A 27,951-nucleotide genomic window follows, 5' to 3' on the forward strand; every position below is an offset into this window, starting at 1 on the left:
GTTGAAAAAGGGCGTTTTATAATGCTGTTCCTTTGGATGTTGTATTCATCTCATATATACCTAGATGTGTGATATCTGTACTAGCTTGAGACATATGTATAAATGCTAATACTCTACAGGCACAATGCTGTGAATATATATATATATTTATTTTTATTTTTTTACAGATCCCAGTCACACCAGCTGTGTAGATCCTGGCACTCCTCTCTTTGGCCACCAGAACAACTCTCAAGGCTACCAGGTGCCAGATACATCAGATCAGGGTTGTTTTCAGCACGTCTGGAACTCGCTTTTTTTGTAATTTATTGATTATTTGTGTTTGTATCAACAGATTGGTAGTTCAGTATTCTACAGCTGCAGAAAGGGCCACATTCTTCTGGGTTCCATCTCTCGGACCTGTTTGCCCAACCTCACCTGGAGTGGCATGCAGCCTGAGTGCATCGGTTAGCCACAATATTACAAAACATATTAGCCTTCTGTTACTGTACTTCTTGTTAGCATTTTGTAAATGCATTAAAATAGTTCCAAATAGTTATTATCTGTAGTGAATGAAGTTGAACAACATTTTCTGATTTCAAGCGATTTTGTACAACGTAATATTTTCTCTCTCCTTCTGTCTCCTCAGCTCATCACTGTAATCAGCCGGAGCTCCCTGCTCAGGCGGATGTAGGTGCCATAGAGCTGCCGTCTCTGGGTTATACGCTCATCTACACCTGTCAGCCTGGATTCTACCTGGCTGGAGGGTCTGAACACCGCACCTGTAGGGCCGATGGCAGCTGGACAGGGAAACCTCCGTTGTGTGCAGGTATGTAGAAAATGCTTTATGAATACATGAGCCCACAAACCAAAGTATACTTAATGTATATTTAAAGTATACTTAATACACCTGGTGGAATGAACTGCCGATCTCAATTCGTGCTGCAGTCTGTAGCCATTTTTAAAAAACATCTTAAGACACATCTTTTCCAATTGTACCTGAACAATAAAAAATAGCACTTAACTATCCTTTTAAATGTTGTTGTTTTTTGTAAAAAAAAAAAAAAAAAAAAATGCTTAATTAACTGAGACTTCTTACAGCTTTTACAGGTTGTTGGCCTTGTTCGTTTCGTTGCTTCTATTGCTCTCCCCTTTTTTGTAAGTCGCTTTGGATAAAAGCGTCTGCTAAATGATTAAATGTAAATGTAATGAAATGCGATTTTACATGCAAATGTCAAACATTTTAACATGTCACCAAAATTATCGATTGCTTTTGAGCCTGTCCGTACCACACACGCGCTTTACCGTAGCCCATCTGCTTGATTCAGATTTAATGATTTACTGTATTCAACAACTTTGTGATTTTTCTTCTCAACAAATGTTGATAAATGGCCACATGCATCTGTTTCATCTCCACAACTGGCGTGATCGCTGTGCCCAATTCATCATGTTATTGGGGAAAGTTCGTATTAGTAGAGCTCTGATTAGCCCAGTGGATTGCATTGATTTGGTTTTAGACAGCATAGACTGCTTTAAAATATCCTCAGATAAACAGTTCCGATACAGTGACGAGTGTAGAGCAGAAATATAAGATTAACAATTTGCTTTTTACTCTGCTAAAGGAAAATGGTCTTAGTCTCAAGTTAAAGCTTAAATGGATCACACTCTAAAAGCTGTTGAAATATGTTGCTGAAATATTTTATAATAAAGCTATAAAAGCAGGGTTCTGGCCTTTTGCAGTGAACGGATATTAACAGCACCTCTGGGAGACCAGAGAGAAGCAACATAGTCTTATGACATCTAATAAAGCTGTTATTCCCCAATGTCCAGTGTCCAGTCATCTTATAATGTCCTGTGAAGTAGACTTCACTGGGTATTCAGACATATTAAGTGAGATCAAATGTACCTCATGACCATGCATATATAATAAAACAACCGAATCACATTTATTTTCATATTAAACATTGCAACATTCATTCAACATATTTTATAATCTAGTATATTACATGCACATTAATGACATCCCATTCTTAATCTGTAGGGTTTAATGCAGTCATGTTGGAACAGGAAGGGGCCATCCCTAAACTGTTCCCACAAAGTTGGGACCATGAAATTGTCCAAAATGTATTGGTATGCTGAAGCATTAAGAGTTACTTTCACTGGAAGTAAGGGCAATCCTTAAAAAACAACCCCACATCAAAATCCCCCCTCAACCAAACTTTACACTTGGCACAATGCAATCAGGCAAGTACCGTTCTCCTGGCAAATGCCAAACCCAGATTGGCATTCGGAGAAGTGTGATTCGTCACTTCAGAGAACACGTCTCCACTGCTCTAGAGTCAGTAGTGGCGTGCTTTACACCACAGCCTCCGACGCTTTGCATTGCACTTGGTGATGTAAGGCTTGGATGCAGCTGCTCAGCCATCGAAACCCATTCCATGAAGCTCTTTACTCACTGTTCTTGAGCTAATCGGAAATCCACACAAAGTTCCGAGGTCTGTAGTTATTGACTCTGCAGAAAAATTGGTGACGTCTGTGCACTGTGAGCCTCAGCATGCGCTGACCCCACTCTGTGCTTTTACGCGGCCTACCACTCTGAGTTGCTGTTGTTCCCAGTTGTTATAATATCACTAACACGTGGAATATTTAGTGAGGAAATTTCACCAATGGACTTATTGCACATGTGGCAACCTATCATGGTACCACACCTGAATTTACTGAGCTTCTGAGAGCAACCCATTCTTTAATGTTTGTAGAAGCAGTCTGCATGCCTAAGTGATTCATTTTAAACACTTGTGGCCATGGAAGTGATTTGAACACCTGAAGTCAATGTTATGGAGAGGTGTCCCAATCGAGTGCGTGTATACACACACACACACACACATGCATGTTTATTGGTAGAGCTTGTGAAATGTCCAGTCTGCTGTATTCTTATTCTTTCTCTTCCTCTAACACCATATATCACTTTTCCCGTAGCTGATAACAGACCAAGCGGAAAAACTGTAGGAACAGTGCAAGAGCCGCCCAACACAAAACTACCCGGTAAGTTTCATTGTGTACCATAAATTTAAATAATCTTTCAATGGAAGTTAATTAACAATCTCTCTAAAATATTTTAGTCACTTGAATGTATAACAACACTCGTCTTTGGTTTCATCAACCTGTTTTTCACTTGTGTGCCTCCATCTCAGTGCCAAGTGGGGTTTTTGCTAAGAACTCTCTTTGGAGGGGTTCGTATGAATATCTAGGGAAGAAGCAGCCAGCAATGCTTAGCATAACTGCTTTTGAACCGCTCAGCAATCGGGTCAATGGCACTCTCATGGACCACAGCGGAGTACAGCTCAATCTGGCTGGTGAGTGTTTTTTATTTCAACCTCGCAACACATTTTACCAACCACTCATTTATGATGCTTCAGTAGCAAGGTAATTGCAATTTTCTAGTTCGTACTGCCCCCAGCACTGTGTTTTGTGTTCTTTAAAAAACAAAAGTTAGGCCAAAATAAATTTCTATTTACTTATTCCAAACCATTTTTTTTTTTGCTTTCATGGAGGAAAAAAAAAGAAAAGAAAAAAGTAAAGGACCTCTACAGATCCTCAGGACTGCGTATCACAGGAGTCATGTTTTATATATATATATATATATATATATATATATATATATATATAGTCCCTGACAAAAGTCTTGTCGCTTATCTATTTTCTAGAAATACCTGATATTAGCCTGACTTTTAATTAATTAATTGGTGTTAGAAATAGCTCATATGAAAAGCTAAAACCCTCCCAAATGATGTTTAATGCACTGAAATAAATAATTTTCATAGAAAAAATATTTATCATTTAATCAAGACAGAAAGGGCAAATTTTGGCAAGACAAAAGTTTTGTCGCCTATACAGAAATGGAACAAATTTACTGCAAATACAAAAATATGTCAGCAAATTAAGTTGTGGTGCTGTGAGATCCAAATTTAATATCTTGTATGACTTCCATGAGCTTGAAGGACTGCATCCATGCGGTTTGGCAAGGATTCATACAATTTATTGATGGAGTCATCAGGAATAGCTAAGAAGTCTTGCACGCCTCCCAGAGTTCATCAATATTCTTTGGTTTCGTCTTCCATGCGTCTTCTTTCATCCTACCCCACATATGCTCAATGATGTTCATGTCTGGTGACTGGGCTGGCCAATCCTGGAGCATCTTGATCTTCTTCGCCTTGAGGAACTTTGATGTGGAGATGGAAGTATGCGATGGAGCACCGTCCTGCTGCAGAATTTGGCCTCTTTTATGGTTGGGAATATAAGAGGTAGCTAAGATTTCTTGGTATTTTAGACTATTGATGTTGCCTTCCACCCTGCAGATCTCACACACCCCCATACTGGATGTAACCCCAGACCATGATTTTTCCACCACCAAACTTCACTGTTTTCTGGGTGAATCTCGGATCCATTCTGGCTCCAGTAGGTCTCCTGCAATATTTGCGGCGACTGTGGTGTAATTCAAAAGAAGATTTATCTGAAAAATCCACCTTCTGCCACTTTTCCAGCGTCCATCCTTTTAGCAGGCTGTGGGCCTTGGCAAATGCCACACGGCTTTTCAATTGTCTTTTGTTTAGTGCTGGCTTCTGGGCACTGATTCGACCATGGAGGCCATTTCGAGACAGAATCCGACAAACTGTTCTGGTTGACACAGGGACTTCAGGTGACCAGGTCTCGTGGAGCTCTGCTGCAGTGGAAAATGGGCTGGCCTTGGATTTTCGAGCCAACAAACGGTCCTCTCGAGCAGTTGTCTTGCGGGGTCTGCCTGACCTGGGCTTGTCAAAAACGTCTCCAGTCTCTTCAAATATTTTTTTATCCTCTGTACTTGACGCTGAGACACAGTGAAGGTGTCTGCCACATCAGCAGTGGATCTGGTCTTCAGCCTCTTGATAATCAAAACTTTAGTCTCAGGGTGAATCTTAGGCATGTTTGCAGAGGTCTAGTTTCAGTTGATGTGAAGGTCTAGCGTACTGGGGTTCTTTTTATACACACTTGAGACCTAATTGATCCATTATTAGTCACAGGTGAAGCTCATATGACAAGGTGACAACACTTGTCTTTGCAAAAATTGACTCAATGGGCTTTACCAAGCTGTGAATATTAGAATACTTTTTGAAAGTTTAGTTTTTCACTGAAACATTATCACAAAAGCTGGTGGGATTAAAATTAGTCATTTCTTGTAAAAAAAAAATCTTGATTAGAAATATATTTCAGCGGCACTTTAGGTCAATTTGTACACAAGGGACAAGACTTTTGTCAGGGACTGTATATATAGGAAATAAAAAAAGTATATATATTATAGATCTCGAGGAATAGATCCATATAGAGGAATAAATCCATAAACGCCTCCAATGCTTGCATTCCTGTAGCTTGTCCTGAGATTGCATTTCATTTAGTAACATTACATTATATTTAAAATTAATGTAATGTTGTAGTAATGTTCGTTCTGAATCTTCTGTATTTTGATCAGGAGATTCAGTAATCTTGTGTAATGGTGCCCTAACATTTTCTCACAAATGATGGCAATTCCTGTCAATGGCAGGGAAAGAGTCAACAGCCTCATTAACACTCACATACTCTCCATTCCTGCAGGTATCTATAAGAAGGAAGAAGCCCAGTTGTTGCTGCAGGTGTATCAGATCCGCGGTCCTGTGGAGATCTTTGTTAACAAGTTCAAAATTGACAACTGGGCACTGGACGGACATGTATGTACATTCCTCTTTCGGTTTCCTCTGATCTTCACTGCAGTTGTCACAGGAAGCCCTTGTGTGCAGTACATCCATAGAATCGTTATCCTGTTGTTTTGAAATGGAGACTCCCTGCAGTGTGAAATAATAATCATTGTGATGATTCTACAGATTTTCCACATTGTAATGGATTAGATTCAAATAGATTGTTTGCTTTGGAGATATTAAGCAACCACAGATCAAATATTTAAGCCACAAACATGATTTAACTCGACCCAGCCATCCAATTGACTTATTTTTAAGGAGACTGGGGAAAAGAAGCATCTTACATTTGATTTCAACAGCTGTGCTTTTATGTTGATGCAAGTCCTTTCTGATTTATGGTATGACTTGCAGATGTAGTCTTCAGAAAGTTGTGGTCCGTCTTTGAAAGGTTAAGGTTTCTATGCCTTTACTGCAACCTGGGAGTGCTCAAAGTGTACTTTAATACTCACAGCCTGATGTAAGGGCTCTTGTCTAGGGCCAGACCTTGGGCTGCTTGTAACTACTGAAACCCTCAACCACACACACACACACACACCTTGTCACTCCTGGGGATAGGCGAGCACCGACAAAGTTTTTCTTTTAATTAAAACGTCAGTTAAATCATTGCTAGGTAATCAGGGCCAGACGTCTCTACCCCCCTCCAATGCACTCGGGACAAGCACCTGGGAGAGTGTAATTAAAAGTGTGGGCCATGAGTGTGTGGCTCTTGTGTGTGTGTGTTCATGAGAGAGAGAGAACAAGAGGTAGAGGATGAAGGAGAAAGCTCTTTTTTATGTGTCTGTGTGTTTGTATTTGCATATGTACACGTTTTATACCTCGGTGAGGAATGATGGGGGAAAGTAAATGTCAAACATGAGTAGTCTTTCACATCAGTGACACATTTTACTGTTTAATTTTTGACATTTTGAAAAATCTTTACATTTACCTTCTTGTACTTTTCTCCACAGGTGTCGTACATGCCTTCATCTGATTCATTTGTATATCAAGGCTTTGTTCGAGGAAAAGGCTTCGGCCAGTTTGGACTTCAGAGGCTGGGTATGTGTGCTTGTCTTTTAGGACACGTCATTTTTTAAACCAAATTTTTTAAAGATTTAGCTTCACCCAAAATGAAAATTGTCATCAGTTACCCCTCCTTATGTAGCTCCACACGCAAAGGACTTTTGTTCGTCTTCAAAGCAAAAATTAACTTTCAAATGGAAGGATCAGAAATCAAGCTAAATAAAAAATATCTTCAATTGTGTTTTGAGGATGAATGAAAGTGAAAAGTTTTTTGTGTGTAAAACATCTAAAGTGACAGTCAAATATTCCTTCTTTTTCTTACAAAAAACAGAGTATCTAAGTGCGTCATGACTGCACTGATAGAAACCCCAAACAGAATAGTGAAAACTGACTGTTTTCAAACAGGTTACCCAAGCCTTCTTGTAACTGATCGAACTAACATATCCGCTTTCATGAACAATCTTGAATCGTGTCCACTGTCCACCTAGGACACTAAAATGAGTCCATTGTCTGAAACCGTTTAGTCTATTACCTTAGTATACCATTAGTATACCATAGTATTCTATGCAAGTGATGTATTCTTCATGAAATCTCTGCATTCTCTGATCGGGCATTACAAACGGCTACCTGTTGAGTTCTAGAGTTTGAGATCTATGAAATGCATATATTTTGGCCCAAAATATTAGGGTAATAACCTCAATTTAACAAAACAAATTTTCTTCTTACTTAGTAATTTTGTCTTGTTTCTAGTCTAAATATCTGAAAATTCTTAAATCAAGATTCATTTAGATTTCATTTAGAAAAATCTTGTTTCTGTTTGAAATTTCTTTTCTTTTTTTGTAACAAGATTATTTTTCTTACCCCATGGACAGATCATTTTACTTGTTTTAAGCAAAAATTGAATTTGGATTTTATGTTCCAGATAACAAAATATATATTTTATGTCATTGCACTTATCTAGTAAATGAATCTTGATTTAAGAATTTTCAGATATTTAGACAAGAAACTAGCCTGATATGGTCATGCTCAATTCTTGTCAGAATATGAGTCTGATACTGCTCCACTGGGCTGTAATTATATGGGGCGTTTCAACCGAACCAGGAAAGACCTCAATTGGATAGACCTACAACCAATCAGAGCAATGGAGCTACGCATAACGTTAGTTGTCAAATGTCAACAGAACTCAACTGCACTGTGTTGCCAAGTCTGCGGTTTTCCCACAGGTTGTTGTCTGCGGGTTGAAGCGACCTCAATTATGTGATAATTATACAGACCCAGGAATGCACATTTTAGCAGGCAACTTTGCCAAAATAACACACACTTCACCAACACCATTTTTTTCCGGAGAACTCAAGCTGAATGGGCGGGCGGGGCTGAGTTCATCTGGCATCCAGGCTAAAAAGAAACAAGACAAAAATACTAATAAGAAAAGCTTCTTTTTTTTTTTTTTGCAGTGCTCATTCAGGGGTTTATCCGTGTCAGATGGTTAGGAATTAATTATTTGCATATAGTTGTCTCTACTTTTTTAAACTGCCAAAGTATTTTAATATTCAATACACACTTCAGCTTTAAAGCAATGAAAATGTCGAGTCTGCGTTTCCTCTATAATTAATTATCAATGATATGCTTAAAATGATATATACTGCCAATTCCGCCCACAATAGCTATTATGTATTATAATACAGTTCAGAAAGAGAGAAAGGAAAACTAGAGTCAGTCTAAGTATCAAGTGTACAGCTTGTGGAGGCAAAACCATGAATGTTCTGTCAAATCCTGCTGTAATGAAGCAGGTGCCCCTTCATTTATAAACGACAGCTGTATAGACTCCTATCCCAACATCGTCAGACAGATTGAGCAAACAGAAGATTTATTAATAAGAGGGGCTGTAGTGGAAAGAGCATGTGTGCGCGCACGCCCATATTCCATCATTTTATGTTGGTTTGACGAGCTGGCTCTATTGAGTTAGTTAATTGAATCTCCCACTTGCAGCCTTGATGTTATTGGGAAGCTTTTTGGCATTGTCTGATGAACAGGTGCACTGACACTCTCTTGTTGTTTTGGAAAAGCTCTGTGGTTGAAATCAAAAAGTGAATTCAGAATGACTTAATCTTTGCCGTGTCTTGATAACTGTAATTAAAAAAAGCATTGTCAAGATAATGCAGTTTAACACACATCCTCCCAAAAACATCCCCCAGCTTAGCTATACAAAACATTGGAATTTGAAGTTGCCCCATTTCATTTATTTAGTGGTTTAAAATCGATTTGAACACATGCTTTGACACAGCTTTTCAGGTTAGTTATTGTTATGTTCTTAATGTTTCCTTTGTATGTTATTTTACAGAGGGCCTTGATCCAAATGGGGAGAATACAGGCTATAACTTTGCCTCCAATAGCAGTTCAGTGGCAGCAGCCATTTTAGTGCCTTTTATTGCCATGATTATAGCAGGATTTGCTCTGTATCTCTACAAACACAGGTAAAGCGGTTTGCGAAAGATTTATTTTGTGTATGCATTACGAATCACTTCTACAGAATATTTGTTAATATGTCTTGCTTGCTTTCAGGAAAAGGCCCAAAGTACCCTTCAATGGTTATGCGGGCCACGAGAACACCAACGGAAGGGCGACTTTCGAAAACCCTATGTATGACCGCAATATCCAGCCCACTGACATCATGGCCAATGAGACAGAGTTCACGGTCAGCACAGTGTGCACAGCAGTATAGCAATGGCTGTAGTCAAAGGTAAGTCTTCAACCAGAACAATACTTTCTCAGTGAGAATATGCTTACATCGTTAGCCTGTATCTATAGCTGTAACAATCTCAAAATCATTTGCTTCTCTTTCGGATAAAAACGGAAGTCTGCAGGAATTTCATAAAACTGGCGAAGCCTGTTTTAAATGTAATGTTTCCTTCGTGTTTTTTTCTTTCTTTCTTTTTTTTTTGCTTCAGGCACATACCTAGTTATGACATTGTAGCCAAATATTTTAGCTAATAACCATCTTTCAGGTGATCAACTACATTTTTAAAAAGCCTTTCTGTCAAGTCCATCAGGTTTTAAAACAGAGATAATTTGTTCTTTTGAAATGGTATCCTAACTTTGTGCATTATGAGCTGATAATGCCATAATTTTTTTAATTAATTCTTTCTAGAAGAACTTGTTAGACTTTTTTCTAGATTTCAGAGTCATATTGTGACCTTAGCTTTCTGCATCCACATCTAAAGTGCTTCATTAGACTGCTGTACAAACTACCATTGCATCCAAGATGAAAAGGTCATTGCCAAACTCAGATAAAATCTTGCGACGTAATAAGCCGAATGAGGACATAGACCTCAGGGAAAGGGGAAAAAAGCAATCTATACTCACATAGTTGCTTTGGAATGATTTAGTGGCATCATTTGATGTATATGTCTGCTATTATACCCAAACTGCCTTTTCAGCATATAGTTTGTTTGAATGTTGAGTGTGGAGTGGAGGAATTAAAACTGAAGAAATGTTACTTCTGAAACCGACTTCATCGCACTAGTTTTGCCCTCAGACAAAATGGAAAACAAACTGCTGAGGCAAGGGGATAAGGATAGAGAAGTATTGAATTTTAATGTATTTATATCAGCTGTTGTACCCTCTTCAGAGTTTTTTTATATATATAAAGAGCACCTAATCTAAGCTGCAGACTATGAACTTGGGCAGGATTTTTAATTGGTTTCCCCCCTGTATCCCATGTATTTAAGTCTGTTCTGCTGATTTGAGCCTTTTTTTTATTGCTTTATGAATTACACAAGAGTTAAAAATGATTTTTGCTACTGTGGTCTCTGATACAGTTGTGTTGAGTACCCCTCTTTCTCTATTTTCCATTCTGTCTGACAAGCATTGTTGGACTATAACTAACTAAAAGTAGCATTGCTATTAACTACATTTTTCGGTATCCTAATAGTACCTCAGCTGTTTTTAAAATAGCCTTTTCAGTAATGAGCTACTTTTAAAAGAAAAATTGCATAGTATTTTTGAGTGCCGATTAAGCTGAGCAAGTAATCAAAAGCACTGTCATTAGGAATTGAGATTCAGCTGCTTCAAATCTAGTTAGCTACTTTTGGTGTGGCTACAGATGGGGTTGAACGACTTCAGATTTTTTAAAGTCGACATTTATGTGATGAAAGTCACTGATGACATCATTAAGCCTGAACCTCGAGCTGAGACTTAACCGTGGGTTGCCTTGCGTACAACTATGGCATATGACACAGAGCTGCCCACAAAACTACTGCTCCAACATAACAGCTTCTTTTTAATCAGTTCTTTTGTCTTTGGGTCATTATATTTCTCACAGATTTCTACTCATTCTAAATCAGCTACAGATAGTTGCACAGTTAAGATTTTATTTGTATGAATGCATTAGTGAGCAATTGCGTGTGAATTAATTCAAACAGTCTGGTTATTTTGATGGAGGGAAACAAGATACATTTCTAATTTAAACATGATTTATTCTTCAGACGTTCCTTTAGATGCAATAAGTATCAGCTGTATGCAAAGTGAACCACATTTGGTTTTTGACCACTGAAAATTAACATCAAGTTCTCCAGATCTTTGATATTGAACCTATAGGGCCTTTAAAATGAAGATACCAAAAGAAAAGTTTAAGCATCAGAATCTAAAAGATATTAAGATATCTTTAATACTACTTGAGTTGCATGCAAACTTGAGGAAAGAAGTGTTTTTGCCTTTTTTTGAACTATCACGGTTGGCATATAATGAAACAAAGACAATTTACCTAATAGAGCTACTAGTTGACATCAAGCTTAAAGTGTCATGTCAGAGTAAAGTTGACTAGTCTGTGCAGCCCTTAAAGGACAACTCCAGCTAATTTTTTAAGTTTATCTTGATCGTTATATCTTTGTGAGTACAGTCTATAGGGGAAAAAAACTAACCGGATTGGTGCTTGCAACACGGAGCTGTTACAGTTAATGCCCAGAGCCCCCCATTCAGCTAAAACGGCAGTGATGGGGGCATAACGTAAAGGGTGTCTTTGTGCCTCTTAACAGATATAAAATGCAATTAAAATTAGGGATGGGCATTTTCCCAAATTATTGTATTTGAATATTTGGGCTCATAAAAATCAAATATTCGTTTATTTAAATTAGGTATTTTGAGAAAATGAGACTTTTTTTTTTTATCAACATGTCACCATTTCTGAACAAGCTTATGATTAGGCAATGTACACAACACACTTACGTTATATCTTAAAGGGTTACTTCAGCGATTAGCATATGGCTTTGTATCAGTAGAAACCCTGGAGTATATTCAAATGATTGTGCTTTCCCCCATATCCCCCCGAGAGAAGAGATTATTGCATTTTATTTCTGGAAAAATTCTTCCTATGATGCAAATTGACAATATTTGCATCATAGGAGGAATGTTTGGCCATAGGCTAAAGACTACACCCAGCAGAGGGAGCCATTTCCACATGTTTTAAACTCACGCATGGGCGATGGGAGATCACACTCAGAGCTCAGCTCGCAGCTACAGGCACTCATTTAAACGGAGCTATGGTGAGCAATGTAAGTCTTAACTTCTCAAATTAATTTCTATGAAAGTTAAGCTTGCAAAGGCATGAACTGAATCGCGCCAGACTGAACTCGCGTTGTGAATGTATGCCGCGAGTGTAGTCGCGATTACCTCAGCTCTCATCACGAGAGCTCATCAGCTCATTTATCTGACTCCTGCATCATTATATTGAACAGACACGTTCAGTTTTTAATTGTAGTGTCTTCAACTCAGTCACAGTAATCCAGTAGTGGTGGCCTTGGGAATGGCCTCACAGGGCAGCGAAGCATTCTGGGAATTGTAGTCTTTCATCCCCATGAGACAAAAATACATTTTCTGTCTTTTCTCAGTCTAGAAGGCACCAAATTCAAAAATAATTTCACATTTCTACTACATTAATGACCCAGTTTAAATACAGATTCATCTTCCCAGCACTGAAGTACCCCTTTAAGGTTTTAAAACATTAAACAGTATGTGTAAAAAAAAAAAAAAAAAATGCCTAAAGAACAAAAGCATTATAAGCTCAAGCAGCGCGAGCGAAAAAAAAACACTAAGAAATCAGAGAATGCCATGTTATTGAGCAGAACATAACGTTACACACACACACACACACACACACGAGTCGGTATATGGTTGTCATGTTTTTATTGTTTCTCATTTTCATGTTGAGAGAAACAATTTTATTGGATGATTATATTATCGGGTGAGAAAACATGCCACTGACAGACGTTGCGGAGACAAAGCACTGTGTTTTCTGTTCTTAAACCCTCAATAAACTTTAAAGGGAGCATTTGTCTCGAGATCATTTTGCCAACATAAGTAATCTCCCCCTCACTCGGGGTACAGATGGGCTTACCCGCACTCGTGAACGCAGTGCCTCATTCAGCTGTTGTTTGGATGTGATTCTCGTTGTTCTGGTGATATTATGATAACTCAGTTTCATTAACTGATTTTATCAAAAGTAACTCCATTTTGTAAGATAATTTTCAATTGTCATCTAAGTAATTCCAAACATCGCGAGGCAGACGACAACATTATGTGATCAAATACACTCACCTTATTTACCCGCTCCACAGCGCCACCCAGTGGATTCAGTTATAACTGAGTTTTAGAGGGATTTCCCATGGATTCACTGCATTTACAGCCTGCAAATCAATGCAATAAAATTTGAATAGTATGTTTAGCGTTCGAATATTAATTACAGATCAAATATTCGACTATTCAAATATTCGTGCACACCCCTAAATAAAATGTCTGTTCAACATGAACAGGTCCCTTACATGACATGATTTGAGACACGATCCGTTTAGAATGATTCAGTCTGATTTGGTGAACTGGTTCGCCTGGTTCACTAAAAAGAACCGGTTAAAAAGAATACTTTGTTCGTGAACCGGACATCACTAGAGTGATGATCTGATCAGGCTCACAAGTGAAGAAGAAATGCCTCAGGTTTGTGCCTTTCCGAATTGTGGCAACAGATTGCGAAAATTTGCACCGAACGCTTTGACAAGGATGACTAACTTACACAGACACAACACAGCGGGCCGGTTGAAGAAAAATACCATTCCGTGGTCGGGTGCCACTGGAGGTAATGTAAACTTTATTTATCCTTCCAATTGGGCACACACGGTTTGAGAAAAATGCGGTAATAAAATAGCTTGGGAAGCTATTCTATCTTCCCAACAGGACTATTTGCTTTTTTCCCTGCTACAACTGCGTTCCCACGGGTCTTCAGCAAGAGATACAGCTAGCTATCTAAAACACTATTTAGGTGAATTTAAACAATGGCTAAGGGGCTAAACGCATCTCGTTGTCATTTTAATTGCATTTTGTGTCTGTTAAGAGGCACAAAGACGCCCTTTACATTTACTTCCCTACATTACACCCTATGTTTTAGATAGATAGATAGATAGATAGATAGATAGATAGATAGATAGATAGATAGATAGATAGATAGATAGATAGATAGATAGATAGATAGATAGATAGATAGATAGATAGAACTTACAAAGTTATAACGATCAAGATAAACTTAAAAATTCCCCGGAGTTGTCCTTTAAGCTATAATACTTTTGACAGTAGTTTAACGACATCACTTGAGAAGTTACTCCAACACTGCAGACAAACAGGTCTTTTCTACTCTTAATTCCTTCTGTTCCTTTTCCTCTTTTCACAGGCTGGATATAATCTTTCCCTCTCCACACAACTATCCCCATAGTTAAGAATGGGCTGCACGGATGGACTAAAGAGGAGGATATTTTGTTTGTTTTCATAAACCAATTCCAAATGTGACAAAAAAATGATAAACCTTGATACTGATGCTGTAAAAATGCATCAGCAAAAATGCACTGATAAAGAACCACGTCAGTGTTTGCTAGCTAAAACTGTTCCTACACTCTTCTGCGGTCTCCTCTTTTTTCCGTCTGAGGGAACGTCCTGTTTGACTGTGGCAGCGGGAAGGGACACGTGTGAAGCTCACGGTCATCGCTTGCCAAAAAAAGACAAGAGGTACATTGTTCGGTCAAGAGGAAGCCTTCACGTGAGCAGGAATTCAAGAGAAGCATGTTGCTGGAGAGTTGAAGCTTTGTTTTACTTTTTTACCTCGAGTTGTTTTCTATTGAGTGCATTTTGGCTTGTTTTGTCTCATATCCACCTCCAACCGAAATCACAAACAAGTGCAGACTTCACTGAGGCACTCTGACACCTTCCCCATCAGTTCCCTGAGCGCGTCTCGATTTGAAGAGGAATGAGATTCAGAGGCTTATTAGAAGACATGGATTCTAGCTGTAGCACCTCTTTTCTCATTCCAGTGTTCTCGCACCATCTTATGATCCTGGCTGAAAAAGGACAGTCCAATCCTCCTAGCAGCCCAGCGGAGAACATGAAAAAACAGTGCACATGTTTTTGTGTTCAGCTGAAGCTGACTTCACGGCCATTACCTGCTGTCATTTCCTTTTTCCCACATTGACAGAAGAAAAGCAGCCCACATTAGAGGGTTGGATTTGATCTATATTACCAAGGAGGGCGTTTGGATGTTCTGAGCTGGATGTTTTTGGTTTATGGGCTATGTCGATGAACCAATCATTAGATATTCCTGATGTCAGGCAGCTCTTAGGTGGAGGGCTTCTGATGTCATTGAATGTCATGATCAAATGATTTTCATACATAGAGTAAAAAAGCAACACAGCCCTTGAAGTACGGAGGTAAATATCGAGCTTGAAACGTGTCTTTCATATCCAGGGGAGGGTCTGCTTTTGGTCCTCAAGTTCTGAAGTCAACGATAAGGATGACGGTTTTAGTCAAAAGGAGCCAACACCAAATAAGTGTGAAAATATTTAATCTCTAGCGTTGTCATAATCTGTTTTCCTGCATATTCCTCCATGTCATCCATGCCCACGCCACACACACGATAAGCAAAAGGGGCTTAGAAATCACTCCTTAAAACACTAATCCAAGGCCGGGTCTTTATTTGCATACATTTGCCCCAATAACTTGATGAGAAGGTTTGAAGAGGAGCAATAGCTTGTGGAGAGGGATATATTGCATACTGCATAACTTACATTTTGCTGTCAGAGTACACTACCTGCTGGAAGCAGCATCCTTTAACGGGATGGTGTTATTGAGATTTGTAATTTAGTTATTGAGTATTATTGTCGCTGGTCGTTTCTGCATCATTCGGTTCGATTTTCTTGTCTTATGGCCTCGGTTACCTGATGCCGGCATTTACTTTCCAGTGGGCATTTAAATTCCTCCGGTTTATTTGCTGTGCTGTTCAGCTTCTGAAATCAATCACTGATATAATTGCTTTTACAGGTTTATTACTTTTGAAATCGGTAGCCTGTCATCGTTGTGTTAATGTGATATTACCCAGAGATCGTTTCAAATGTAGGTTGATCGAAAAAGCAAAGATTGTATTTCCCTTGAGATTTTATGGGCCAGGAGTTTAGCAGGTACATTATCTTCAACCTATTGACATTCACTTTGTATTTACAAGACTGTCGTATGGCTGTTCTTTTAAGGAGAATTTCATTTTGAATTGCTTTATCAGTGTAGATGTCATCTTAAAGTATTTGCCACATATCAGACATCATTTTGCTGCAGTTTCTCTCACAATGGTTGGATTGTCTTCGCTGCATTTTTACACCGCCACAAAACCTACAACAAAAGCAATGCTGCCAGATTTATAATTTGGATATTAGAAAAAGCTCCTTTTAAAATCCTACAAAATTGCACTTTGCTAGTGATAACACACACATCAAGGCACAAGGGCTTCAAAAGACATCTTTACTTAGTTCATTTTTTATCTTTTAATGTGTATTTTAACCCAAACTGCTGTTGAAGTACCCAGGCAGCCTGTGTTTCATTCTTGTCCATCTGTTTCTCGTAACAGTGCCTTGGTAACTCTATATGTGGTGTATCTAATCTCTTCTTATTGCTCCATTTTTGTTATTATTGCACACTGGTCAAGAGCTGCCAGTTGCTAGGGGAGAATTTCAAAAGACGCTGCTTCTCTGTTTTGTGTGGTAGAGAGTCATGTCTTCGTTATTCTTAGCTCAAGAGAATCACACAGCTACAAATATAAAGACCAGCACCCCAAGACGTACAATTAATTTACATCTTATTCATAGAACCTGCACTTTAAGGGAGCAAGTAAACACTTTTGTATTCTTTAGCCTTTGTGTTAGCATTTGTCATTAGTTTTCTTCTGTTGTGAATATTATCAAATCTATTGCAAAACCTATGGTGCTGCTTTGCCGAAATCAAAGGCATCAGCCTATTTCATGTACGTATATAGAGAGAAATCCACCCAAAAGCATTACATCATTTACACTATTATGGGATTTAGCAACGCTAACGGTGAGTCAGCTGAAGTGCCCAACATATTCTTGTCAGTGAACCAGTCTGTAGGGTAGTCATTGCATGATCACTAAAACAGACGTGCTCCCTTCATAGTGCTGATGTGTTCTCAGACCGTTTTTATTAGCCCAAAACTGGTGCTGACATCTTTATATACATTCTCAGCCCGACAGTCTCACACCCACACACACACTAAAATGGCAATTAGCATCTCAATTAATTTACAATGTCATATTTGTGATGAGCCCTTTTCATCAAGATTTTGTGAGTGTTTTTTGTCTTGTGTGTTACAAGCTACTCTGAAGGAAAGATTACCTTAAATGTCAGCCTGTTGTAATGTCAAGAACACATCGTAGTATCACATTTTTGTCATTCATGTGTCTTTCAAAAGGCAAGTAGTTTGGATGTAGACTATCAGGATTGCACTGAATGTATGTTTAAATCTGGAAATGTCTATGCTATATCTGTTATACATATTGTGAACATCCAACAAACTACATCTCTCATGAAATGTCCCTTAAAAACATATCGGAAAAGATTGCATATCGATATTTAAATTGCACACTGCAGCTTATATTGAAGAGGTTCTACTACAGAATGAACATATCAGTTTTGTGTGGACTGAAGGTCAATGTGAATATCTTGGAATGCACTTTTCCAGCTTCTTTTCGTCCTTTTATTCTCATTTTGAGAACCACATCCATGCGTTTCTCTCCAGTAGGTAAGAGGTACGAGCCCAGCCTTGAAAGACTTTTAAAGGACTGCTCTGCTCTGGCTACCCAAAGCCTAAAGGAATACAGTCAGTCTTGAGTTACGTACTTGACCAAAAGGATTTTTGTTTTGTTTTTTGAACAGTGACTTTCAAACTTTTAAAGACCTTAAAAGAGCAGTCCGTTGCGGATATCCAGACAGATACTCTGACGCTGAAAGGAGAACTAATGAATAGAAACTTTTTTTGTACAGAGATATATTTTTATGAAAATAAATTTGTAATATAAAAAAAGAGAGTGTATTGACAGATCTGTAAATGTTTTTCATTATTGTAGTACAAATGCTAGTGGGGATTATAAAAATATATATATAAAATATATATATACAAAGACAAAATAGAGACAAAGGTTTTTTTGTAAATGTAAAAATGATTGTATATAGAAGTTTACATATTGTAAATATGTAATACCCAACATGGCTTGTCTGCAATATATAAAATGTATTTTATCTGTCTGTATATGATGCTTTGCATTGTGTTTCAGCTTATTCTACTTTCTTGAACTTGAAACCTATTTTGAAGTTTTTGGAATAAAAAAAAGAAAACATGTGGCAGTTTCTTTGCTTGTAACTTGAATGCATGATAATGAAACTTTAGCTGAACAAACGTTTCAGACCATTATTTGTCTACTGTGCACTGTTTTTTTTTAAACCTACCTGACAAAGTAGGACAATAAGACTAGTTATTTTCTTTTCGTTCTCCTATACTGCAAAGCGGCTAATATGGAGGTAGGAATATAGGAATCCATCCGATTCCAATTTTATTGTATCACGACTGCTGGGCCACATAAAATCACAGAGCAGGGTTAGCGCATGCCGAGGCGTACAGTGTCAATATCTACCGACCTTGAAACTTTGTGTGGCCTTAAGCTCAAGAACAATGCATAGAGAGCTTCATGGAATCAGTTTCCATGGCCGAGCAGCTGCATCCAAGCCTTACATCACCAAGTGAAATGCAAAGCATCGGATGCAGTGGCGTAAAGCACGCCACCACTGGAATCTACAGCAGTGGAGACGTGTTCTCTGAAGTGAAAAATCACACTTCTGGGTTTGGCGGTTGGCAAAAGAACAGTACTTGCCTGACTGCATTTTGCCTCGTGTAAAGTTTGGTGGAGCGGGGATTATGGTGCGGGGTTGTTTTTCAGGCGGTTGGCTTGGCCCCTTAGTACCAGTGAAAGGAACTCAATGCCTCAGCATACCAAGACATTTTGGACAATTTTGTGCTCCAAACTTTGTGGGAACAGTTTGGGGATGGCCCCTTCCTGTTCCAACATGACTGTGCACCAGTGCACAAAGCAAGGTCCATAAAGACATGGTGGAGTGAGTTTGGTGTGGCGGAACTTGACTGGCCTGACCTCAACCCAACACTTTTTGGATGAATTAGAGCAGACTGCAAGCCAGGCCTTCTCATCCAACATCAGTGCCTGACCTCAAACATGCGCTTCTAGAAGAATGGTAAGTTACTCAATCTGAAGTTGTTCAGAGCCTACCAAACACAAAATATATTTTTAAAAATAGTGATAACCAACAGGTGATGTTAATGTTTGACTTCCACAGGATTTTTTTTTTCCATGTAAAAAATAAATTAAAATACTACAGTATGTCAATGGCCCAAACAGCTGATTGGGCTTTTGTCGAGGGAACCAGGGTGATGCTGACTTCTGGGTTGGCCTACACAAATACATCACTGCAGCAGGTTATTGTAGCCATTAAAGTGCCCCTATTATTCTATTCTAAAGGTTTTCTAATTTTCTTTTGGAGGTTCCCTACAACAGGTTTGCATGCATCCAAGGTCAAAAAAAAGTTCTCATGATATACACTGTACATCACCTCTTAGTGTCTGAAAGAGCTCAATAAAGGATTCCATCTCTAAACCCCTTTTTCCAAAAACGTTCTCCACTCTAATTGGTCAGATGGCCCAGTCTTTTCTGATTTGCGAAGCGCATGTAAAACAAATAAACGGCTATTACCCCATCTGAATTTCAAAAAAGACTGCCAACTTTCCGCCTACTCACCTAACGCGCAAACATGAAGGGAAGCTCAGTAGCCAGATGGGATTTATACTTTGTCAACAGAAGACCCAAGTTTGGTTTGAAGAGGTTTTTGCACCATTTCTGATTTCTAATGCACTTACTGCATTCAGTGTGTTCTTTGTGTATATCAGTAGCCTGGATGCCAGCCAAAATTAGCCCCGCCAACAAAATTTTTAGGTCGGGCAGTTCGGTCTGGCCTCGCTCCGTAGAGGAGTAATTATCCCCGAACAGAAACTGTTTGGACCAATGAAATTATCAGGGCGGGCTTTAGACGATGATGGACAGATGATAAACAGTAACGTAATCATCCACGTCATCAAAGGGGCTTGGATTATATTTTTTCGAATCCTAAACGGAGAGCTTGTTTGTATCTGCATTCACCTTCACTATTTCTCTCAGAAATGATGATCATGTTGGGTAAGTACTCTGTGTATCATTAAATTATTAAAAAATTTTACAACACGTGTAAAGACCATGTATTCCAGCCTGATTTCAGTTTTAAGTTTTTACAACAAAATCCGCCAACTACTAGCCCTAAACAATAGCTTCAGCGGGGGTTCTCCGGGGGGGGGAATGGTGTTTGGGGTGTAAAATGTGTTATTTTGGCACGGTTGCCTGCTAAAATCTGCACTCATGGGTCTATATATCACATAATAGTCGCTTCAACCCACGGGGGAAAAAACGCAGACTTTGCAACACAGTGCAGTTGAACTATGTTGACATTTGACAATGCGTCGTTCGCTGCTCTGATTGGTTGTAGGTCTGTCCAATTGAGGTCTTTCCTGGTTCGGTTGAAACACGCCCCATAATCACAGCCCAATGGAGCAGTTTCAGACTCATATTCTGACTAGAATTGAGTAAGACCACGTCAGGCTAGGATATCAGAGCAGAAATGAAAGTTACTTTTCTCTGTTGTCTCGTCGTGTTCATATGTAAATTTTGTGAGGTGCTTTCGTCCATTATATAGAAAATTTACCAACCCATAGACCCTAGCCTCGAAGAAATCAGGACAGAAGTGGTTAAAAGTAGACAAAAGAGGTGGATATAAAACATCAGGTATAAACGGGATGGAGTAGACTCCATCGTCTACTTGTGATCCAGTCAAACAAAATAGATCTTAATACCAGTAAACAAGGCCTAAGGATCATCTATCCATCCATAACAAGTGTAGGTATAATGTTATATCACATCACACATCAATAAATGTCTGCTGAACAACTGGTTAACCTACCTACAGCAAAACCATAGCCATGCTGCTCAGATGAACAGATGCACACTCGCTTTTGTGATATTGCCCAATAAGATATCATTTAGCAATACAAGTACTAGGCCTGCACGATATTGGAAAAAAATTACATCGCGATATTTTTTTCCCCAACGATATATATTGCGATATTGAGAGCCATCAATCCAGGCTAAAGTCAATAATTACCTAATAAGCAAGCTTCATTACAAGTGACAAAAAGAAATGTTGGAAAATATGTGTAAACATGAAACTAAACCTCCAGTAGGTGGCAGCAGGGGACCGTCTTAACAAGTGAGTCACTGAGTCGTTCATTCAAACGATTCAGTCGAACGCTGAATCGTTCACACTTGTTGCTATGAGTGAGACGTGTTACGGGTCTGCTGTGAACGATTTTGACTGATGAAATAGAACAACAACACTAAATATTGCATCTAAAATGTAAGTGACTAAGTGAATGTTAATTAGTTGTTTATGGAACTGTCATATGAAATAAGTGTCATTTTCAGTCGTGATGGTATTCAGGAAAACGCTCTAGTGTTGTGATTTCTCCTCGAGAGGCTGCACGAGCGTCAACAGCGCGACCTTATTATCATCAGTTCATTATATATTATTATCCACAATCGATCGCCACTTACACTAAATAAATGCACAAACATTCTTGCATTTTGGTGATTCGCTAGTTATTTTTTGTTTTAATCAGGCTCTTGTCCGTCAGTCAAGTAAAATTCTCTTTCACTTGTCCCTTCAAAACACCCCCGTCCCGTACAAGCGTTAATGTCGAGCCCTGCTTTGTATTCGTCGTAAAGATCTTAGTGGTGCCTTTTTAAGTGATCAGACAAATTGGTGGTGTTTTCTGGTTTTGTGGCAACAAGACACTCCATGCAAAGTACCTCTTTTTGTTCAACATCCTCCCATGTAGCCAAAATAGTCCCAAAAAGATGATTTCTGGTACGAACCTTTCCCCCCCCCCTATTCGGATCCTCTTCTTCGCGCATTTTAGCAGTGAATGTTTGGCCGTGAGCGGTGAGCAGCCAGCGGCACAGCGAACCAATCACTGTGCCGGCATGAGGAACGTGCATGTCACTCCAGCAACAAACTCGTGTTTACTGTGTGCTTCCTTAATACATCATGGGCTACTACCATAGACCGTAAAAAAATACTACTACCCTTCACATCGCATGTTCCGGCGATGTGACTATCACACACGCGCACATCGCGATGTCGATGTTAAAACAGAATATCGTTCAGCCCTAACAAGTACTATTATTAAATTGCTGATTTCAACAATTTCCCCCTTAAACTTAAAGGTAAAGATTTTGTGGTTGGAAAGTCAGACTCACCGCTCACATTTTTAAGGAGACTCCTGAGCTTTTTTGTCTTTCACAACTTTTGATAGTTTGGTGGGCAAACGAGAAACTTTAGAAATACTTATTTTTTTTAGAAATGAAACCCAGATTGAACGTTTAACAAAAGTAAAGATATTTGCAGTGTTCATATACTGGAATTATCATGAAATTTCACCTTCGAGCGACACAGTGATTTAATACACTTGATTAATGGTTAATTATTTGAATATTTTGTCAGCCATAAAGTGGCAGTTTCTGTTTTATTGGTTTAACAAAGCAAAATCATTCCAAGTACCCCCTGGAACCTGCTTAACTACCCCTTTGGGGTGCATGTACCCCTGGTTGGGAATCCCTGCTGTACGAAATCAAGCCTCTGGGTGTAATAATTTTCTTTAGAAGCCACTTCTCTAGGAAATACAAATACTGTGGGAGTAGAGATGGCGTTTTGATCGTTTATTATTTATTCAGTTCTTGTCATTAGTGTCTTCCCGCTTGTGTTCAGTGGTAGCTTGAGGGAGAGGACTTTTATCCAAACTTTTGCAACAATAACATCTAGTAGACTTAAAGTTTTGTCAAACCATGCCTGGGATGTATAATTAAAGGTAAAAAGCAGCACAGATCTCCCAGGGTTCCACGCGCCTCCCACGCAGCAGAAAGAACCAAGCTGAAGATTCTGTTTGCTGCCAATGTAACATTTGTTCAGAAAATATTAACGGTTTCAGAAAGAGAGGCCATTTCGAATGGGTCCAATTTGTGTTCCTCCACTTGCAGTGCATCACCTTTAGTTAATCTGGGAGCAGGACAGCAGCCAACTAAGTAAAAGTCTGTAATTGGATACCAGGAGTCTCATCATTAGTTTGGACCGTCTGCTTCAAACAGAGATCATGTGAAAGGACTAAATGCAAGTCAGCATCTGAATCATTAATTTTTTGGTCCAATTTTCAGGACGTGCAAAACTTTTAATCAATTAAAGGCATAGTCCATTCAAAACTGAATATTGTCATTGTTTACTTTCTTCTAGATATTTTGAAAACTGTATTTATAGAGTAATAAATGTCAGTGTGATCCAATGATATTATGGATCCTGCTATTTTGCATTGCACTTTCTTAAAAATAAAGGTTCCAAAAGAGGGTTTTCACAGCCGTGTTACAAAAAACAAATGTTGGTTCCTTAAAGAACTTTTTAGTAAATAGAAAAACATACTGTGCATTGAAAATCCATTGAATATTTCAAATACGCAACTTTTGGTCACACTTTAGATTAGGGAGAAATCCCCACTATTAAGTAACTAATTACTGCTTACTAATAGTTAGTACTATAGTTTTTAAGCTTGGGAATTCGGTGGGCTTAAGGATGGAAAATATGGTCATGCAGAATAAGGCATTAATATGTGCTTTATAAGTACTAATAAAACAGTCAATATCCTAATATGTATGCTAATAAGCAACTAGTTAATTGTAAGAATTGAACCTTAACTAAAGTGTTACTCAACTTTTTTTTTCTTCCAAATATCTTCTTTCTGGCACACGGAATTAAACTAATCTTTACTGGCATCGATGATTCCATGAAGAACCATTAGGTTTCCTATTATGTCCCTTTGTAAAATAAGTTGTAGCTCAAAAAAGCTCACAGATAATATTTAATAGCAATGTTATAATTGTCACTTTTTAAGAGGGTGGAACTTCAAGAGCTTGAGTTAGCAACTCCAAATACCTCACGTAGACACGCACTGAAAATGTCAGAAACTGTTCAGCTTTTTGTGTTTAAACCGGAGCTGACAATAATGGGGCGACTCAAGAAGAAGTGACAACGTACAATGCAACAGGATGTTTCTGAATGGTTAGTTGAAGAATTGATGTAGCTGATGTGGAGTTAGCTATCTTCAAGTCATTGATTAGCATGTTCTGTCATGATAATCTATAAACCGCTCATGTGGGAACTGTTGTAAAATGCCTTCAGAACCAGAGAATATATACTGCATGAAGATAGAACAGTAGTTTAGTTTAATTATGGTTATAACTTATGTTGTCATCTTACTTTTATAAAACACATCCAATGAAACTTTTATAGGTGCCAAATTCAATAAAGCATAAATTGAAGTAAACAAAAATCTGCGCACTGCTAATGCTGCTCCCAAAGGTTTATTAAAGAATGACAATGTTTCTGACAAAGAGCCTTTAGGTTGAAACCTTGTCTGTTTTTAATAAATCTTTGGGAGCAGCAACAGGAATGTGCAGATTTTTGTTTACCTCGATCTTCTGCTATTGCATTTGTGTTATGCACAATAAATGTGAAAAGATGGATGTGACAGCTTAAGCAGACTCACAAATGTACTACTACATCTCTTCCTCTTCTCTAAAGCAGCCCAACATGACCGTGCATGTTCCTGGGGTCAGAGTTTAAGTAAATTTCAGGGTTTGTGATGTCACTAACCCATGAATAAGCTCACTGAATCTACTTTATGTATTTTCTATTTTATGTTCAAACAGCAACATTACACACTAACTAAAGTAAAAACAGGGAATTCATAATCAACCACCCCTTTAACGTCCAAAGGATTGCACAAAAGGTTGTTTACAGTGAAAAAAAGGTTATTTTAGTTTAAAATATTCTTCACTAAGAAAAAAGTGTTCTTTAAAGAAGCGTTTGTTAAAAGGTTTCTTCGGGGGTTCCAAAAAAAAATGGTTCTTCGGTGGCATTGCGGTGAAAACCCCATTTTGGAACCTTTATTTTGATTGTATTTTTTCTAGAGTGAACCGGTTTGTTCCGATTTATTTTGGAAGTGTTTTGACGAATGGTCGGCTGATGGTGACGGGTGCTTGGTTAGGTTAAACTCTGCTCCTGATTGATTAAATCAACTGCCACACCAGGTCATTAGTCACCAACGGCCCCTTCTGCTCTTGGCAGTTATTAATCATGAGCGACGAACAGCCCACTGTACACTGAAGTGCTGTACCACTGCAACAACCCCATCCCTGGTCTCCATTCGAAGAAAATCTACACTGGATTTTAGTTTTGTGCAATGGGTTAAAATGTCCAATCAATTATTTCTTACCAACTCATATGTTCTTTGTATTTCACTTTCAAAAGTCTAAATGATTTGGGTGAAAACAGGGACTGGAAGAAGCAACTCAGAGGTAGATGGGGGGGTTTGTGTGACAATTATGCAATTAAGCCATTATGGATGTGCTTGCAATGAGCTATGATAGATCATTTTCTATGAGCAGCCATTGACTGTAATTACTCCATGGTGTAATGTTTGTTTTTTTAATTAAGCCTTCACTTGAATAAGGACTTTTAAGTCGTACTTTTCCTCTTTTATAGATGGGTATCATTATTGATGACATAATTTTTGTAATCAGTAGAGGCTTGAGAAATCTTTTGTGATATAAAAGAGCTCTATGTATGGACCACTTCCTCTCCAGACCAATAACAATGCATATAGTATGAAAGGAACAAAATGTGCAAGCTCAGCAATTAGTATTAAAGAGCAAGACCTATTTTACAGTTTCAGCTTGCTTTGGTGTTTAATGTTGCTGTCTGAGCACCAAAAAAAAAAGTTCTCCAAAAGCTACAAAGTACAAAGTCACTCCAAAGGGAATCATGTTCTATATCTATATCAGTAAGCACCGTTTCTGAACTCACTGAAATGCCTCCATTGTAGTCTTGAGTTTACTTCCGGGAACGTACACATCACAAGATCCCACATTTAAATAATTTGGTCGAGACTTGGTTGTGTTGCGTTAGTAGTATGTTGCCCCCATGTCCAAGAGATGACCCTAGAGGTGTTAATTCTACCACTAGGCTCATTTGCATAAACTGTTTATTTGCATTTTGAACTGTGAGAGGTCTTACACATTTTCCGTTGTTGAATGTAGAAGACGGTCCACTGGAAGTTAGGAATTTTACTTTATAAAGTTTTAAATATGGTTATTTTCCTTACACAAACAACACTTCACTTCAGAAGGCCTTTATTAAGCCCACGGAGCTGTGTGAAGCAGTTAAATCAAGGACAAATGCACTTTTTGTGGACTTCAAAAACAGAGAAACTTGGAGGAGCCAGAAGAAGAATGTCATATACACCTGTAAGTTGGCTTGAGGGAGAGTAAATCATTTTCATTTTTGGGTGAACTAACCCTTTAACTACAGCAAGTAATATTAATAAGGAAAATACATAACATAGTAGAAATGTACTTTTGCCAGTTAAAGAAAAGTGTTGCGATTCTGTTTCAAGTACATTTTACTCAATGAATATAACACTGAATTATATATACATATATTTGACAAAAACATGATTTTTCTCAGCTTTTTTTTCAAAGACAACATCCAGATCAGATTCAGAACGATGATCAAACAGACGGAGTAGTTCGAGTCCATCAACACCCCTAATGCTTGCACAGTCCTGTAGCTCGTCCTGGGTCCACATTTCATTCAGTAACATTAGGCAGTTTGAGGGTAACTTACACGAGAGGGTAAGACACAGAAAGAAATTTCTGAACGAATAGGCTGTTCCCAGAGTGCTGTATCAAGGCACCTCAGTGGGAAGTCTGTGGGAAGGAAAAAGTGGGGCAAAAAACGCTGCACAACGAGAAGAGGTGACCGGACCCTGAGGAAGATTTTGGAGAAGGACCGATTCCAGACCTTGGGGGAACTGCGGAAGCAATGGACTGAGTCTGGAGTAGGAACATCCAGAGCCACCATCCACAGGCTTGTGCAGGAAATGGGCTACATGTGCTGCATTCCCCAGGTCAAGCCACTTTTGGGCTACAGAGAAGCAGCACTGGACTGTTGCTCAGTGGTCCAAAGTACTTTTTTTTGGATGAAAGCAAATTTTGCATGTCATTCGGAAATCAAGGTGCCAGAGTCTGGAGGAAGACTGGGGAAAAGGAAATGCCAAAATGCCTGAAGTCCAGTTTCAAGTACCCACAGTCAGTGATGGTCTGGGGTGCCATGTCAGCTGCTGGTGTTGGTCCACTGTGTTTTATCAAGGGCAGGGTCAATGCAGCTAGCTATCAGGAGATTTTGGAGCACTTCATGCTTCCATCTGCTGAAAAGCTTTATGGAGATGAAGATTTCGTTTTTCAGCACGACCTGGCACCTGCTCACAGTGCCAAAACCACTGGTAAATGGTTTACTGACCATGGTGTTACTGTGCTCAATTGGCCTGCCAACTCTCCTGACCTGAACCCCATAGAGAATCTGTGGACTATTGTGGAGAGAAAGTTGAGAGACGCAAGACCCAACCCTCTGGATGAGCTTAAGGCCGCTATCGAAGCATCCTGGGCCTCCATAACACCTCAGCAGTGCCACAGGCTGATCGCCTCCATGCCACGCCGCATTGAAGCAGTCATTTCTGCAAAAGGATTCCCGACCAAGTATTGAGTGCATAACTGAACATAATTATTTGAAGGTTGACTTTTTTTGT

The 27,951-nt window shown here is 38.8% G+C and overlaps 1 protein-coding gene across 3 annotated transcripts in view; it reads left to right on the plus strand.

Moving 5' to 3' along the window:
• Positions 1-18,450, plus strand: part of csmd2 (CUB and Sushi multiple domains 2) — a 367,226-nt gene extending 348,776 nt beyond the window's left edge. For all 3 annotated transcript variants that reach the window (XM_067426365.1, XM_067426366.1, XM_067426367.1), the window contains 10 exons: positions 168-241; positions 332-443; positions 626-805; positions 2,953-3,018; positions 3,168-3,329; positions 5,602-5,714; positions 6,689-6,776; positions 9,082-9,214; positions 9,303-9,480; positions 14,452-18,450. In XM_067426365.1, coding sequence (XP_067282466.1) covers positions 168-241; positions 332-443; positions 626-805; positions 2,953-3,018; positions 3,168-3,329; positions 5,602-5,714; positions 6,689-6,776; positions 9,082-9,214; positions 9,303-9,462 — 1,088 coding nt within the window. In that variant the 3' untranslated portion in view covers positions 9,463-9,480; positions 14,452-18,450. The remainder of the gene's footprint in view (positions 1-167; positions 242-331; positions 444-625; positions 806-2,952; positions 3,019-3,167; positions 3,330-5,601; positions 5,715-6,688; positions 6,777-9,081; positions 9,215-9,302; positions 9,481-14,451) is intronic.
• The last annotated feature ends 9,501 nt before the right edge of the window (positions 18,451-27,951 follow it).

This window comes from Pseudorasbora parva, chromosome 19 (assembly GCF_024679245.1).
Source record: "Pseudorasbora parva isolate DD20220531a chromosome 19, ASM2467924v1, whole genome shotgun sequence".
In the NCBI taxonomy this organism is placed as follows: Eukaryota; Metazoa; Chordata; class Actinopteri; order Cypriniformes; family Gobionidae; genus Pseudorasbora; species Pseudorasbora parva.